We start from the raw sequence: 19243 nt of genomic DNA, 5'->3' as shown, positions 1-19243 counted from the left end.
ACCAGGGAAGGTGGATGAGGGAAGGACATACATCACTGTTAGTCTAAATGCTATCATTCTTAATTCTCAGGGACATTACTTTTTAACAATTTCCAAAGGTCTATGAGGATTCATATTTAGATGAATTCAGTTAAAACACCACCGTGGGAATCGGCTGTTGTGGTAGAGAAAATAGAACTTAATTAAGACAGCAATGTTAACAATTTCAAACCAAGATAATGGGAGTAGTAATCCTGAAGTCCCTATGCTGCTGATTCCTGCCTCAGAGCCACCTATAAAACTCAAATTTTTGAATGATCCAGGGACTTTTGAAAGACATATTAAATGTTCACTTAAATATTATGTTTAAATTTCTAATTTCTTCATTAAATTTTTTTAAATTAAAAACCACTCCAGATAAAAGCAAATGTGAAGCAACGTATGATCACAATACATATTTATTGTTAGAATTGTTTACAGAAAAGTATTACTGCTATTTTAAGAGTGTAATGATTTCTTCCCCTTGAACATTGTCTTTTATGACTCTTTTAGAATGTTTATTTAAAAAGTCACAAAACTGGTTATTTTTGAGAAGAAGTCAGTCTTATTTTAAAAAAAAATGTTTAAGAAGCTCAGCAATAGCCATTTTCCCTAGTAACTGCGACCAAACAAGGTATAGAACTTGGCAGGCTTCTTGCCACAGATGCACTTGCTTCCAGGCTGCAGCTCACAGAGAGGTTTGAAGGGTATACAAAGGCTTTTTGCTCCCATGGATGGGGCCCCAGGTTCAAGATCTTGATCTCTGAAATAACAAAAGGAATTTACTGATTTGTTTTCATTTTTCTGACAACTCTATTACTTTGAATTAGAACACAAAAGTTTTTCACATGAAGTTCAAAAAGTTCTTTATAGTTAATGCAATAATGTCCATATTAGAGCTTAACTTTACTCAAAAACTATTGATCTAGGAGCCTACCAGGCAAAGCATTGTGATAAATTTTTGAGGGCTGTGAATGAGGCACAGAATGAATAAGACAAAGCCCCTGTCCATAAGAAACTCAAAATCTAGCAAGAGTTGAGACAAGTTATATATAACTATAAAACAAAAGAGGATGTGATATGAGAGGCACAAATAAAGAGCCATGGGGATTTAGGGAGTCATATTTGCTCAAGAATGTTCAGGGAATGCTTCATAGAAAAGGTAGCACTTGAGTTGTACATTAAAAAATAGACATGACTTCCAAGAGGTTTTTGTATCCAACCCCAAGAAGTGCTATACGTGCATGAACTGATATTGAAGGACAAGGAATATTTAAATCATTTCTAGATCACTTGCACTTTTAAGTTGTACTTATGAACAAGCTTACCTAGCAGTAGTTTTTTTGATCCAGTCTTCACAGTCAGTTTCTCCACAGAAAGGAATCTGAGCAATCTAAGGTGGGGTACAGTGAAGAAAAAAAATAGTCATTTGCTGTGTTCCATAAAACATTTTTATTTATGTTTGGTACTGAATCACTTAAAACTATAACTATAAAGTAGTATTTCTCGACCTTGTTTTGATTCTGATGTTATTACAACCTGGTGTTATGACACAACCAGGTTCATGACACCTTTATAATAAATTTGATAGAACATACCAGGAAAGATACAAAGGAAGGGGGAAGGTGGAGTAGCAGGGGCCGGGCTCCTTCTGTTTTCCCCCTCATCTATATAAACATATACATTCACATTCATACATATAGTCACCATTCTCACTTTTTTTATGACAGTCACTATGACATACCATCAGATCAAAAATTAAAAAGCGGAGCAAAGAAACTTAGAACAAAATAACACACTGATCACTGCAGTATTTCATATCCCAAAACAATGTTTAGGAAACAGTGATCTAATAGAAGAACAATGTGGCCCAAGTAGCCCCAAGCTCTTATCTCAATTGTACCACAAAACTGTGACTTTTGGACTTCCTGGGCTTCCCTTACTATATCATAAAATTTTGGCTCCACTTACCCAAAACTCTATAGTGAGGAAATGAAAAATATGGAAAGCTTTTTTTTTTAAAGTGAAGATAAGGATTCAGAAGGCATTTGAGAGACCATGTGGTTTAAATGCCTCATTTTACTGATGAGGAATCTGATGAAGTCATTTGCCAAAGGCACAACGACTAGAGCTTGATTTTGCACCCAGGTCTTTGGGCTATAAATTAGGAAATATAGGTGTACCTCATTTTGTGTAGCAGTTCCTGAAAACTGCATATAATACAAATCATTACAAATGACCAAAAGGAGGTTAGCATTTAAAAAGAGAAGCAGAGTCCACCAAATGAGAGAATGGCCAAAGAAACTATGTTATAACAATGAAGTAAAGCACTGTAACACCACAAAAAAAAATGAAGACTATGAAGCACATGAAGAGAGAAGAAACATGGGAAGAAGCAAAACCAGGAGGGCACACATACTGACTATAATAACGTACAAGCACATTAAAATACAGTAGAATTCTGATGAATTCTAATGGTCAATCTTGATCCTGGAGGATGAAAACGAAAATATACTTCTCTCCTCTCAGCAAAAAGATGGGGACTAGAGAAACAGAATGTGGTAGATGTTGTCTGATGCAGCTGCTGTGTCAACTCCTTTGTTATAAGGAAGGGTTGAATGATGTGCAGGGAAGAGGTTAAGGGGGGAAAAGGCTGTGATGTAAAAACAAAAGGCATTAAAAAACCAAACATTTTCAAATAATTTAAAAGTTGCTCCCTGCATTCCCTAAATAATGAACTAAAAAAAGGAATTCTATTGTAATTTCAAATTCTGCCAAATCTTGCTTCTAATGCCAAACTCTACCATTCATTCACTGTGCATCCTTGGTCTTTAAATTAAAGACCTCAATTTTCTCATATGCAGGCTGGGATAGAGGACAATTTAGGAAGTCCTTTCTAGCTGGGATTTTTGTTTTTGGTGGCTTTCATAGTTCCATAACAATAGAGGTTAGCCTAAAATAAATCAACCACAAGTATAATCATTATTATCACTGGAAAGGAAATTAGAGATCATCCACTTCAACTTCTTCATTTTGGGAAGGAAGTGTATATATAAGTCTCATAACAGATTTTTTCACTAAGATAATACAACTCTCTCAATTGTGCCAGTATAAAGGATTTAGTTAAGTGTTTAGCTTTCAAAGTTTCCCTACTGAAATGCAAAACAATATAAACTGAGATTAATACCTTCTTGACAAACAATAATAATTACAATAATTCATACTTAAATAGCACTTTAAGACCAATGCAGTTGCTCATAAAGATCCTTTGAGAAGTCTTATGAAAATTTTATCAAAGAACCTGATGGTCTGAGTTGAATGAAGTGCCTCAGTAAACATAACACAGTTAACACGTGCAGCAGTCCCCAACCCAGAATTCTAACTCTAAGAACAATATATTCACAAATAAATTGCTTCTCTGCTGAAATTAACAAGTAAAACTATGGATTATCAACAAAACAAATTAAATTGAGTTAGTAGGAATAGGTTCCACCTCAAGAAGAATTTCAACAAAACAAATAAATAGTACTACACTATAGTTACAGGCAACATAATTTGTCAGGATTTGAAATGGAAATGCTTGATTAATTTCTACTTGAGTTTGACTATTCACAATAAATGTAATTTAATTATGCCAATTTTATTTTGCCTCTGGTAAGAATATTTTCCCCTGAATTTAAAAATAGAAGATTCTTATGAAGTGATTTTTGGAGTGAAAAATTAAAGTTCAAACTATGGGAGTATTTGGGTTAAGATAACAGTGAAACTTGCCCCCTTTGTGTTGATATTTGGTAAATCATTAGCACCAACTCAAACACAAAGGATTAAAAATTCTAACATTTACAAAAAAAGTATTGTTTACAATGAATTAGAAAAGGGGGATGATCGGAGGAAAGCCAATCATATTTAATTAGACAGTGACAAGAAAACTGCTCATGGTTTAGTTATAAATAATCTCTTCTAAAAGGAAATATATTCCTATGTATTTAATTTTAAAATGTTAATTCAGCAACCAGCTTAATATTTTAATGTGACACTAACAATATTTTAATAGTTTTACTTCCAGCTGGAAGTGACATTACTTAATTTTAAGGAAAGAAACTCTATACCCTAAGTTTAGGTTCATCTTAAAAGCAAAGAACAAAAATTCACCTAATACTTTTATTGCTAAATTGTTCAAAATACGTACACTTAAATTAAACATAATTTTTGAGGTGACAAAAAATAAATATACATAAGAGCTTGTCCAGAATATCATTATAAAACATAAATTCCATGTATTACCATGAAATAATATGAATTCTGGGGTCAAATTCAATTTCAACATTTTCTAGGTGTATGACCAGGGACAAATGACAACCTGTGTGAACCTCGGTTTCCTTATCTATAAAATGTTGACATAATACTTAACACTTTCTACACTTTACAGAGTTGTCCAAAAAAGTGTTTTGTAAAGCTAAAAATGCCATACAAAAGTTTATTGTTATTATAATTTTAACTTTAGTTTTCAGTCACTGAAAGGTTTCTGGTTAACAATAAAGCTTAATTTAACATTAAATTAGAAAAATTCCCATCATCAGTGATTGCTATATTTCATTGAAACGGTTTTAATGTGAAATGTTACAAAGACATGTCACCATACTAAGTTCTTAAAAGAGACATAAAGTTATACATAAAAAACAAATAACTGTAACAAAGATAAATATTATGTTTATACATTATACATGTATATACAGTGAGCAATATTAAACATAAGATATAATAATGGTATGCATTTTATCTAAAATTAGGAACAGGGAGCACATTCATACTTTATTAATGTTTACTTAAATGTACAATGAAATCTGTTTGAATGGGTTCAGTGGAAATATGTACATTTATGACATCTACATTAAAATGCATAATACTTCAGTTAATTAAAGCATCATACATCAAAATAACCACCAAAAGCAAACTAAGCACAATCAGATTTTAAGAAGTTTGAAAAAAAAGAACTTTAAAATCAAATAATGGAATAGCTACATGCCTACAATGATCAAATTATATTTTATCTATAAAGGTCCTTTTATTCCCCTGATAAAAAACGTATAATAATAGCTATATTTATACCAGTCTTGGAAATTTTTTAGTGGTTACCACCTCTTAAAACACTATGGGGATGAGACAGTAAAGGTGGTGGAAAGAATAGAAAATACAAAAACTTTTAAGTGTCTAAAACATGTTCTTTGAACCTGTATCTGAAATTCAATTGTAGTCTAGCTTAAACTAGGAGTTGAAAAGCTTACAATGGCTTATCTTCTATTAGCCTTAAAAGACAGTTCAAGTATCTTGTACATTGTTAATTTATGATAAAACTATATTATTGCCATGACAATTAAAGCTGCCCTAAAGCTAATTTATTAACTCACTCCACATTTTCAAAAAATTACTTTTTTAAAAGTAACCTTCAGAAATTATTTCTTCAGTGAAGGAAGTGAAAATGTCTTAAGAAATAAACTAAACACAAAGAAAACAAAGAGGATGCACATTCTTGAAACAGAAAAAAGAAAAACCAAACCTCCCCTGGTCAGCTGAACTGACCTCAACACTTCCACTGATATAGGTGGTACAGTCATCATATGGAAGTGAGAAGGCTTGAATAACAATAGAGCTAAGAAAACCACATGCATAGGAAGGATGGGAAATTTTGGAAAATAGGATCAAACAAACTAAGAAAGGGAAGGGACTTTAGTATCTAATTTTACAGATGAGGACACAAGTCTAAATGATCACTGACACGGAATCTTAGTGACAGTAGGGACTTGGTCCAGTGTCCCACCCAATGAAGGAATTTCCCTTACATTTTTTATTAGATGGTCTAGTAAGCATTTTATAACTTTCAGTTAAGATGAACTGACTATTTTACAAGGCAGTCTAGTCAATTTGGGGCTCAACTCAAAGCTATACATAACTTTAACTATTTTGTTTGCTTGTATTTTTATCCCTGGTACTCAGAATAGGGCCTAACATATTTTAAGTGCTTAATAAAGGATTAATAAAGGACTGATCAATCCCTCTGTGGAAAAATAGACATACCATAAACAAAAATTCAACTAATGTTTGATGTGGGTTTGGATAGGATGATCTGGTGGAAAGTACACCAAATCAGATATTCAGACACCTGGCTTTAGCTGAAGCACCACCTCTAACAGGCTCTGTGAGTTTGGACAAGTTGTAACTCACTGGTCCTGAGTTTCTTCTCTCATAAAATAACAGTATCACATTCACAAAAGGATTCTGTAGCTGTCTGTACATTAGACATTGCAGGATATCAACTCCCTAAATGTGTTAAGACATTATTATATCACTAAGACATTATTATATCACTAATTCATTACACAGTATGTAATTTGAGCAACCTCAAACAGAAAAACTTTTTTTCATAGCAATCCTCAGGTATATGTTATTGCCATAACATATACACCACCTTCTCTAATTATAAAAAGGCAACCACATTGTTCTTTAAGTTCCAACAGTATTTAAAAAGATCAATTAAATATTTTTAATTTACCTACATGAAGGTTTTAAAACTTTTCAAATATCTTTTACCTTTCCAGTATCCAATACTTTCTGAAATTCTTCCATTGTATTGGCTACAACCATATGAGTTTTGAGGTCTTCAGATGCTCTAAAGAGAAAAGAATGAATAAACATTTCTATTCACCAACATTAGTAACCAGTTTAATAATAACAACATGAGGTGGCAAACAAGTTGGAAATTATCAACAGATTGACAAGCAGGAGACCTCTGTTTTTGTTCAGGTTCTGCTACTTATTTAGATAAGTGCCCATATACCAGTCACAGCTTTTCTCAACCTAAATTTCCTCATCTGAAAAATAAGAATAATACTATCTGAAATGGTTAAGACCCAAATGAAGCTAAATATGTTCTCCGATTGTAGAGTATTTTTACTAACTTGACCTAATATATCAGTCTCTTCTCTAAGAACTTAAAAATTTAAAAATTTTAGGAATTTAATTGGTTAAACAGTAAGCCTAAGAATTTATTATGTTTTTTTTCATTTTCACATGTCAATTATAATTATATATTCCACTCTCCTCCAGTCAAATGAATGGCATAGAATGTATGTAGTAAACCCTCAATACATATTCTCTCTTTTGCATTCTGGAGCTTCCTGGGACCATGTAAATGCCTTAAGGTGAAAGCTTTCCTTGGCAATTCTGCTTTTTACTCATATAAATGAATCAATCTAATGGCTGTGGCTAGTTAATGGTGTTGGTTTCTTGGAGTGAAGCTAAAAGTCCAAAACAGTTTCCTGGTCACATTAAATTTGATGAATACAACATAAAATCAGTTTCCTTCCATGCTGTAAAACATGGGATGTTTTCAAAGTAAACAGGAATATTTTGACATTTATTTTCTCTTTTGTCCAAGTACCACTGTCCTAATCTGCCTTTTAACAGTATTTGCTCAAATCCAAACACAGTTTATAAACAGTCACAGAAGAATAAAAAAAAGAAAATAATGAAAAATGTTACTTAGGATGAGGATGGGGGAAAGAACAATTAAACAGGTCTGTAAAATTTCTTCTCTAAAAATTAAGCATCATGTTAAAAGTTCTTATCATCATATATCTTAGACAGTTTGTAAGACTCCAACCTTCTGAAAAGGTTAGCCTGGATATCCTCCAAAATATCGCGAAGCTTTGTTTCAGCTTCCTTTTCAGCAATTGTTAGCTTTTCACCAGTGTCTCGTCTGACTGCTACAAACTGACAGTTCTTCATATCCCGTGGCCCCACTTCAAGTCTGAGTGGAACTCCCTAGAAAATTTAAAGACAACTTATACCATCAATACACACACACACACATACACAAATGCATGTCAAGAATCAGTAAGAAATACAAACCTACATATACATAAACACACACTTTTCCTCTCTCTAACCTCCGTAGCTTGGTGGCACAGTGCATAGAGCACCAGGTCTGGACTCAGGAAGACCTGATTTCAACCCTGACCTCAGACACTTACTAGCTGTGTGACCCCGGGCAAGTCACTTAACCTTGTCTGACTCAGTTTCCTTCATAAAATGAGCTGGAGAAGAAAATGTCAAGCCACTCCAGTATCTTTGCCAAGAAAACCTCAAATGGAGTCATGAATAGTCAGACATGCCTGAAACGACTGAACAACAAACTTCTGCAAAATTACAAAAGCATACAGGGAGCTACTGAGCAAAGATCATATCACAGAGATCACTATGGAATGAATTCATATTTATTAGGTAATTTATAAATCTTTAAGAAGCTTCTACTCTGTGTGGCAATGTAAGAAGACAGAGACCTGAGGGTTCAAACAACTCTACCATTAGTTATGATAAGATATTATCAAATTTATCCAAAACTATGGATCCTTTCAATAAAGAAAAGTATAAGGAAACAAACATATTACAAATACACAACAAACTCATAGGTATGTATAGGTCTGTGTACTTCAAGATTATAGTCAGGTATATAGCAGGCACTTAATAAATATTTACTGGCTATTAGTAGTAGAGACTATGATTGGCATAAAATTTAAGCCCTATGAGCTCAAGACTTGGCACTCTCCAGGAGCTCCTTACAATACTGACCACTTGAGTGACCTCTAAAAGTTAGTAGAACAACAGGGTGAAGATTCCCCAACCTGAGAGTTTCCAATTCTACGCTCCCAGTCATCTCTAAAATCACAGTAGCATATTAATCAACAGAAACCTGAGTTTCTTTGCAAAATTCTACACTAAAGAGACAACAAACCAATAACTTGTCCACTAAATAACATTTTAGGATAGTGTATTGGTTATATTTATAAATAATGGGCATACATATAGGGATTTTTTATTTACCCTGCAGCTAAATTTTCTTCTATGTGTTGTCTGCCCCAACTGGAATGAGCTCTTGTAAGAGCAGGAACTGTTTAGACTTTTATATTTGTATCACTAAGCACAGTGATGGTGCATAGTAAACACTTAGGTAAATGTTTTTTCATGCATGCATGCATGCATTCATTCCCTAATAAAAAGATATGGTTCAGCACCATTGAACAACGAAAAAAGCAGAACAATTTTTATGATCCAGAACTACTCACTATCTATCTCCAGTCATTTAAACCTTTTTACCTCCTAAGGAGGAAGAACCACACAACCAGTATAGATTTATCACTGAAAATATTTGCAAGCTCAAAGAAAGGAAGGTAACAGGTAACAGCAGAGAGACAGGTGAGGGGTTTACATTTTTGCCCAAGTCAAAAAGAAAGCAACAAGCTACTCTTTTAATATGTCACTATTTGTCTCTAGATACAAAGCTGTGTCCCATGTCCATAGATAAAATAAAATAAATAGGACTATGTAATGGGACTACTCCAACCTAAGATTCCCATGTGGCTCTATTTGCATTGTGTTCTAAGGATATTTGGATTAGTTTCCCTAATAAACAGAAATATACTTTAAATATTTAAATGATAAAATTTATCCCCTAGAAATTGGTCTGACTTTTTTGTAAAGGAATATACACCAGACTACTACTGAAATGTGTGATACTTACATGTGACAATACAAGAATGATCAATGAGACAAATAATTTGAGGAGACACATATTACACTGGAGAATTCCAACAAAGCACATAAATAGTATTACTACACTATATTAAATACAACTGCTTTGTAAGAAAGGAAAAGGAACTCCAACAAACAGTAGGGAAAATTACATAGGAGAAAAAAACATTCCATCTATTTGGCTCAAAATGAAAGGATGGCTATGTGGCAGAATAGAAAATCAGTGAATGGAAACAGAAGGGATCTCAAAAGTCAAATAATTTAACCCTTCACCTAGCATTTAACTCCCCTCTAAAAATTCCCAGCAAATGATCAAACTCCTCCATTAATAGACAATCATTCTTGTTAAATTGCCCCCAACTGTCATGAAGCTTCACATATGAAGAGACAAAATCAGTTTCTCTAATCCATTTGACTGAATTCTCTGTTCCCCTAATTGGTCGAATAGTCCTGTCTTCTGGAGCAACAAATAATAAATAACCAAACACAAAAGAAATTAAGGATAGTATTAGGAAATGTAAAAAGAGCAATAGTCTAAAAATTAAGGGGTTTTAAAAGAAATTGATGATTGTCTACATATAAATTTCTGCCATAGGATTCTGACAATTTAAACAGAATAATCTTGGAGAAAGAAATAAGAAAAGTCTTCAAAGAATACCAACTGTTCCTCATGTCCCCAAAAGAAAAAAAAAGTACCTCACAATTAGGGGCAGGATGGACTGAAAGCAAAAATATTTTAAATTCATCAATAAAATAATCCGTAGGTACACACATTTCTCATAAGTAGAAAGAATGGTAGAACATTCTGGCATTAAACCAGTAAAAAAAGAAAATTATTATACACAAATTTCCCTAATGAAAATAGATCCAAAACCACTAGATGTTAGCTAACAGCATATAGCCAAGGAAAGTTTATACAGTAAGACTATTAACTCATGAGCAAACAAGATTTTTACCATTCATTCAGGTTCCATCTGGAAGTATGTAAATTTCCTGACAGAAATCAACATAATTAAACATATAGACAACAAAAAAATTCAAGACAAGCATGTAATTAAGACAGAGCAAGCCTTTGAAAAAAATCCATCCAAGGAGAAGGGATACAATTTTAGCAATGTGAAAATGAGAGCTATAAATAAAAATTTATTTAAAAAAGAAACAACATTCATTCATGATAAAATAATACTGAGAAACAAACAAACAAAAAAACACACAGATGTCATGAGATTTTTTTTCCTCAACAAGATAAAAGTTTCTACCTTAAGACAAGAGCCAAAATAGCTTGTAATGGAGAATCATTTGAAGCACTGCCATTAAAAAGTGGTACAAAGGATACTACTTTTTACTTCCCATGCGAATGGAACTTCTAGAGACTGCACTTAAACAGGAGAAAGAAAAAGAGGGATTAGCACTGCAAATAAGGAGGTCAAAATATCACAGTAATGTGGTTAGAAAATCCAAACTTATTTTTGCTCAATGGTTTCAGTCGTGTCTGACTCTATATGACCCAATTCTGGGGTTTTCTTGGCAAAAGATACTGGAGTGGTCTGTCATTTTCTTCTCTAGCTTATTTCACAGATGAGAAACTTAAGGTAAACCAGGTTAAGTGATTTGCCCAGGGTCACACAGCTAGCAAGCGTCTTGAGACTCATCTTCCTGACTCCAGGCCCAGCACTCTTATCTGCTGCTTGCCTCTATCTATTCAGCTGCCTGAAAATCCAATTGCCTTAACTGCCCTCCCCCAAAAAAGGAGGAAGGGGGAGATTCAGCTAAACTGCAGAATATAAACTTAACCTACATGATTAATGAAAAACAAGTTTCAAGTGCCTACTACATAACAGGAACTGTGCATTAGGAATATAAAGCAAAAGCCATTAAATTCTTATTTAATAGTAACAAAGATCAAGAAACTAAAAAAAAAAAAACAAAACCTTTAAACAAGAAATAAAAACTATCAGTTATTTGAGATGTAACTGCCCCTTCTCAGCTAAACTCCTTTGCAAAGCCTTCTACACTCACTGCCTCCACTTTCTCTCCTCTCACCTGTTTCTAAACCTGCTGCAGTCTGACTTCCCTACTGTGCTCAACTGAAACCACTCTCCCCAGTTATCAGTCTCTTCTCTTCCCAGCACATGCTCTATGACCTAGTTACACTGCTCTTTCTGTTCACCCACTACTCTCCATCTCTCAACTCCATGCCTTTCAAATGGCTGTCTTCCATGCTGCTGAATGTCTACTTCTTTCCCAGATACTATTTCTTTCCATTAGCCCTACCTCACTCTCCAGTTCCAGTTCTAAAATCAAATCAACTCAACATTACTCTTGGAAAGGATGTGTCAATGTACTCCCCTCCACTCACTTGTGTCACTCACTAACACTTTAAGTTTCAAAAGCAAATGATGCCTTCCTGGACACCACTTCCCTACAAAAGGTCTCCTCCTATTAGAATATAAGCTCCTCAAGAGTAAGGAACTATTCTTCTTTTGCATTTGTGTCTCCAGCCCTTGAAGCAATGGCTGGCCCATATATGCTTAACAAATTATTCTTCATTTCATCACTCACAATACACCCTGTAACTGTGGATGTACCTTAAGGTACAATCTGGGCTCTCTTCTCTTTTCTCCCTACATCCTCTCTCTTCAGGAGCTGATAGGTTCACAAGAGTTTAATTAACATTTGTATGTTGATAACTCTCAGATCTTTATTTCTGGTCCCAATTTCTTCTGACCTCCAGCCCCACATCACCAACTACTGGACATTTTGAATTCTGTGTTCCACAGATATCTCAAACTGAGCAGATCCAAAACTGACTTAATCTTTCCACTCAATTTCTGAACTTCTCTCTTTCTGTTAAAGGCACCACAATGTTTCCAGTCACACAGGCTCATGGCTTCAGCATCACCCTCAATTCCCCACTGGCACTCATGCCACATACCCAATCAGTTGCCAAATCTTGTCTTTTCTACTTCTACAGCATTTCTTCCATCTTTCCTCTTCTCTCTACTCCCACAGTTACCACCCTCATTGAGGCTCCCATTGTTTCTTGCCTACACTATTATAACAGCCCTTTATACAACTGCTAAACTATTTTCATGAAGTATAAATGTGGCTAGGTTACTCCTTTACTCGATACACACCAGTGACTCCATACAAGCTCTAGAATAGAATATGAACTTGCGCCATTCAGTCTCCCACAACCTAGCCCCCACCAACCTTTCCAATCTTATTGCACATTTCTCCCCTTTACATGGACTGATAATCAGCCAAAGTGGCCTTCTTACTATTCATCACAGCTCTACACCTTTGCAATTGGTTAATCCCTATGACTACATGACTGCTCCTACCCTCTCTCTCAAAATCCCTAATTTTGCTTAAGGTTCAGCTCCACAGTCACCAGATCTCCCTCCCAAAATTACTATCTATTTTGCATATGTCATTCTTTTCTCTCACTCTCTTATTAATTTTCTGTAATCTGGCTTCCAATCTCATCATTCAACAAAAACTGGGCTCTCTAAAGTTACCAATGTTTTCTTAATCAACAAATCTAATGGTCTTTTCCTAATCCTCCTCCTCCTTGACTTCTCTGAAGCCTCTGACATGGCTGATCAGCCTCTTCTCCTTGATACCCTTTTGTCTCTAGGTTTTCAGGATAGCACTCTTCTGGGTTCTCCTCTTGGTCAGTACTTCTCAGTTTCCTTTGATAGATTTTTGTCTAGATTATATTAGATGTTCTTCTCTGCCCATGGTTTAAATTGTCATCTCTATGCTCATAATTCTCAGATCTACTTATCCAGCTCAAACCTCTAAGCACGTAGGTACAACTGCCTACTAGACATCTCAAACTGGATGTCCTGTAAACATCTTAAACTTGTTGAAAACTGAACTCATTATCTTTCTCCCAAAACCATCCCCTCCTCTACACTTCCCTTATACTATAGAGGCCACCACCATTCTCCCAGTCATCCAAGTTTCAAGCCTAGTTGTCATCTTCAACTCCCCTTCTCATCCCACATACATAAACCTATTGGTAAGTCTAGCTAATTTCATCTTTGTAACATCTCTTTCATACACCATCCTTCCCCTTCTCTTCTGTAATTGGTGCAAGCTCTCACCAACTCACCTACCTTTCCAGTCTTCTTAATTCTCCCCCCCCCCCCCCCACTCCCGAAATCCATTGGCCTCCCTGCTGTTCCTCAGATAAGAAACTCCATCTCCCAACTTTGGATATTTCACTGGCTCTCATACCCAATATACCCATGTCTAGAATACTCTACCTTCTCATCTCTGACTCCTGATTTCCTTCAATTCTCATATAAAATCTCAGTTTCTACATGAAGTGTTTTCTGATCCCCTTTACTTCCAGCTCCTTATGTTTATTATTCCTAATTTGTCATGTACTTATCTTATTGCACGTAGTTGTTTGCCTGTTGTCTCCCCCATTATACTGGGAGCTCCCTGAATGCAAGGACTGTTTTTGGCCTTTATTTGTATCCCTAATGCTTAGAACAGTTCCTGGTGCACGTTAGGTACTTAATAAATGCTTAGAGACTGACTACTTATATTTGTATATGTTATCTTCCCAAGTTGCAACCAAGTTGAAAATAGGGAAAGCTTTTACATGGCATCTGTCACATAAGAGTTTCTTAATAAATACTTCATTCATTCATAAATACCAATGTTGACTGAATTCAGTCTGAAGCATGTCTCCCATCCTTCTGGTCAGGGGGTGCATCATTATGTAAAGAAGCACATAGTTTCAAACGTGACTATTTTATCTGACTACTCTTATTTGTTACAAAAAAGAGTTCTAATGGCGAGCTAGAGGGATTACTGGGAAGTTACAGTGATGTGAAAAGAACAGCAATAAAACATTCTCAAAGAAAAAACCAAACACATGGCTAGATGAAAATAAAGCGTTCATGTATAACAAAAACAAGATCGGGGAAAATATTTATATAAAAACTTGTCCTCTTAAGTATATAAAAAATACTAAGAAGTCATAATAGTACTGTCAACCCTATTAGGGATAAATGGTAAAAGAATAAGAACCATTCTTTAAAAAGGAAACATAAATTGTTCATCATTTTTAAATGTTCAATTTCAATAAGGAGCTTCAAATTAAAACAGCTTTTAGTTACTATGTCAAATCTTCAAGTAGACAAAAATAACGAAAAACAATAAAATTCAGCGCTACTGAGGTTGTGGAGGAATAGATTCACACATCATTTCTGACAGAACTACAGATTTGCAGAACTTTATGGGACACTAATTTGGCAATACACAGTAAAGGTTACCAAAAAAGAATTTAAAACCATGCCCTCTGACCTAACAATTTCACTGTTGGAAAAATATTCTGAACATATTACTTTAAAAAAGGAGGGGAACTACTACATACATGAGGATTTCCATAGCAGCAATATTACTAAAAATAACAAAATAAGAAACCAAATTGGAAACAAATTAAATGTTCAACAAAAGGTGAACAGCTTATTAAATTGTTAAATTAATGCAATGGAATGCTATAATGCAAATTAGACCAAAAAAGTCAATTTATACCAAGATGTCTGGTAAGCTCTATATAAAAATAATGCAAAAAGCAAAAGAAAAACAACCAACTAGAGGAAATGCGAATGAGAATGAATAGACAGACAATCCTGAGGATTTAGAGGGAGCAATTGAAAAGCTGCCATGATTCTTTACATGTTAAATTAATTTTTATGTAAATAACTCAATCACCAAACTGGGTTATATTGGTGTTCAATACTAATCAACACAACAGCTCTTTAAGTATCTGAAAATAGTTCACGAGACTCCAAGTTTTTAGTTAAAATAAAAAGTATCATAAAGTTTAGTATCCTCCCCACATTTTGGACAGTTTCCAAAGGGCCTACGTTAAAATACAGACCCAGAATCAAACATAAAAATCCAGAGACAATCTGACTACCTTAGAAAAACAGTAAGACTATGACTCTTCCTTGTCTCAGGCACTAAATTCCAATTTATCTTCCACATCACTGTCTGTGTGAAATATATATATGCATACATATATGTATACGTACATACACACACACAAAATCTTATATCTCATTCTGATTGCATAACTCCAGCTCAAAAAACTCCAGTGGCTTATTCCTAAGTATGGCATCCAGGGACTTCCATAATGTGGCTTAAACTACTTCTCCAGACTTAACTCTTGTGACTCTTGTCCATGTACATGGACTCCTGTCCATTCCAACACAGCTGGAATACTTATTGCCCTCTGTTCTCATTAACTTTTGCTGCCCTCTTCTGTTTATGTGCTCAGTTTACACCATGCTTAGAATGAGTGCACCATTTTCCACCCGTTAAAAGTCCCTTTTGGGAGCCCCAATACAGTTGTTGACTCTTCTATGAAAATTTCCCTGATACTTGGAGCTACAAGTGATCTCTCACTCCCTATAATTCTCATTATAATTTGTCTGGAAAACATTTGGCCTTTGCCTTAGAGTTATTTGGATATAACATCTATCTTAGCTATTAGGTTTTGAGTTCCTTGAGAAATAAAGACAATGCTTATTTATCTGTTTATGCCCAAGGCCTAGTGTCCTGTTGGCACTTGGTATTTGTTGAACTGAACTGTAGTCTAAATTCACAATGAATTTTTGGCATTCACAGCACACTGTTGTTTTATAATCTATAGTCAACGAAAAGCTTTAAATCTTTTTGCTATGTGGATGGCAATGTGTAACTTTTTTTTAAACTAACATTAAAAATCTTATATTCATCCATACTTCATTGTTAGATTTGGTGTCTCATTCTGGTTTACTGGGATTTGAGGATTATGAGTCTGTATGCTATCCTTTTCCAATTCACGTGAGCCTTCAGCTTATTTAGCCAGGTCTCCAATATATTACTTTCTGGCCATCCCTAAGCCAGATCCTGTGTACACTGGTCTTTTCCTTCCCACTACTCCTGTCCCTGGGGTGCCTTAAACTCTCTGACTAGTGAGGTTTCAACCTATTTAGCACCATCTCAGCCTTAAACATTTCCAGATATCTGAGCATCCCCAAGTTTTGTCTCTAAGTTGGAACCCTTTTAACCCACTTTCTGTCACTCCTTTTCTTCCATCTTCTCCTAATAGAATGTAAGGTCCTGACTCTTGCTTTATAATATAGTTTTAAGCCCTTCATCCCTATTTCTTTTAACCAATTCTCTTTGTTTTAGAGATTTTTTCAAATGAATTTTGTTATTATTTTCTCGAGTTCTATATAGTATTGCTTAGATAATATGTATATTATATAATTTGATTGGTGTGTATATATATATATATATATACATATATATATATACACACTCACCAAACTATAAATTGACTGTGGTAATATTGTCATTTTTATTACGTTGTCATGGCCTCGACATGAACACTGAATATGCCTCCAACTATTTAAGTTGTTCTTTATTTAAGGAGCGCTTTGTCACTGAATGTAAACAAGCATTTTATGTGGATTAGTATACTGATCCCTAAATATTTTATGCATTTTGTAGCTATTTTGAATTAGATTTCCATTTCTATTACTGCCTCTTATACTTTGTTGTTATTACTGTATAGAAATGCTATTGATTTTTGAGGGTATAGTCTGTAGCTTGCAACTCTGAAGCTATTAGATACTGTAGTATCTTTGCTGGTTCCCTAGAACTGTCAAGGTAAACCATCATTTCACCAGCAAACAGGGACAATCTTAATTCCTCTTTCTCTATTTTAGGCCTTTAACTATAAAATGGCAGTCACCAAAACCATATGGCATTGGTTAAAAAATAGAGAGGGAGATCAATGGAACATATCAGACAAGGAAGAATCAGAAACAATGGACCTTAATAAATCATTGTTGATAAACTGAAAAAGATAAATTACTTACAAAAGAAATCCTTATATGATAAAAACTGTTGGGAAAAATGGAAAGCAACCTGACAGAAATTATGCTTAGACTAAAACCTTATGCCAAACTGCCACAATATATTCTAAATGGATATGTAAACTCAATATTGAAGATTATACTGTAAAAAATTAGAAGACAGGCAGATAATTAAACAGTTAAGGGTAGATGTACTCTCAATCAAAGAGTGATAGAGGTAATTACAAATGATAAAAAAGATCTATTTGACAACATGAAACTAAAAAGTTCTGTACAAAGAAATTAATGATAAGATAAGATACGATAAGAAAAGAAAGGAAGTGGTTAAGTGGGGGGGGAAAACCCTGATATGGGTTTGGTATCCAAGATATATAAACAATTAACAGACTTTCATATATGTGTGTGTGTGTGTGCGCGCGCGCGCACGTGCTTCTCTCTGTGTGTATGGAAAAAGACCAAAAGTCATTCCCCAAAAGCTGCTAGCAGAAAATATGAACTTTTCAAAAAGAACTGCAAACTCTTAACAAACATCTCAATATTCTAAATCACTAATAACAGCAATAACAATCAACACAACCCTGAGGTTTCACTGAACACTTAGGAAATAGGCAAAGACGACAAAAGATGGGAACAGTCAATACTGGAGGGCTTATGGGAAGACAGGCACACTAGTGCATCGCTTGTGGAACTACCAATCAGTACAGCCATCTGGAAAAGTAATTTGGAATTATGCAAAGTGACTAAAATGCCCATACCCTTTCACTTGGAGATTCCATTATTAGGCTCATAGCTCTTAATAAAAAGAAAGTCTTGATACACACCAAAATGCGGCACTTTTGATGATAGCAAAGAAATGGAAAGCAATAAATGCCCATCGATTGGAAAATAGCTAACCCAATTACAGTACAGGAAGGAGTGTAATGGATTCATGATATAAGAACTGATAAATGTGATGAGCACAAAGAAGCACCAAAGGTTTTACTTGAACTAATACAGAGTGAAGCAATTAGTTAAGAAAACAACATACACAATGATTACAATGTGAAGTAAAAGAATACCTACACATAATCTGACAAGCAAGGAAACAGATAATATGGCATATTTTTAAAATAGTTCAATTATTTAGTGAAAGCCTAATTCCTGATAGAACTACATTAAAACATTAATATCCCAACCATGTAGGGCTTTAGGATGTCTAATTTTCACATTCATTTCAATAAAAACAAGCAAAAGTAACACCCTCCATTTAAAATTTAGCATGCATATAAACTTTAAATGAATTCTCTCTGTGTATATATGTGTGTGTGTGTGTGTACACACACACACACATATACATACACATATGTGTGTGCGTGTATATATATGTATAGCAAAACACATCTGAGTGCTCAATTTTTACTGACCAAAAACATTACCACTTAAAATACAGAGCAGTAATAATACAGCTTTTAAGGATTACAAAAAGCAACTATGAAGAACGAAATACGAAACAAAATTGGATAGGGAGAAACAGTTCAGAGGAACTTACCTTGAGCTCCCAATGATTGAACTTCCAACCTGGTGAATAATTGTCTCGTAAATCTACCTGGACACGGATGTCAGCTGTGAGCAGCCGTTTTCGATAATCATTGCATTTCATACTTAATGCCTCTCTGTCTTCTTCAGAGAGTGCATTTGTAATTCCACAAGGAATAACAACAACCTGTAAGCCACCAAAATGTCCCAAACTTAGAATGCAGGAATAA

General features: G+C 34.6%; 1 protein-coding gene across 1 annotated transcript in view; it reads right to left on the bottom strand.

The window, feature by feature from the left end:
* Positions 1–419: 419 nt before the first annotated feature.
* Positions 420–19243, bottom strand: part of EPRS1 (glutamyl-prolyl-tRNA synthetase 1) — a 69541-nt gene continuing 50717 nt past the window's right edge. Inside the window, exons 30-34 of the mRNA XM_072647800.1 lie at positions 19027–19200; positions 7679–7839; positions 6607–6685; positions 1347–1411; positions 420–781 (exon numbers count right to left, since the gene is read on the bottom strand). Of these exons, the coding sequence (XP_072503901.1) occupies positions 631–781; positions 1347–1411; positions 6607–6685; positions 7679–7839; positions 19027–19200 (630 nt within the window). The 3' untranslated portion in view covers positions 420–630. The remainder of the gene's footprint in view (positions 782–1346; positions 1412–6606; positions 6686–7678; positions 7840–19026; positions 19201–19243) is intronic.

The sequence above is a fragment of the Notamacropus eugenii genome, chromosome 2 (assembly GCF_028372415.1).
Source record: "Notamacropus eugenii isolate mMacEug1 chromosome 2, mMacEug1.pri_v2, whole genome shotgun sequence".
Taxonomy (NCBI): Eukaryota; Metazoa; Chordata; class Mammalia; order Diprotodontia; family Macropodidae; genus Notamacropus; species Notamacropus eugenii.
Note: the sequence above shows the minus strand (reverse complement) of the source record. Positions and strands in the feature narration are given on the sequence as shown.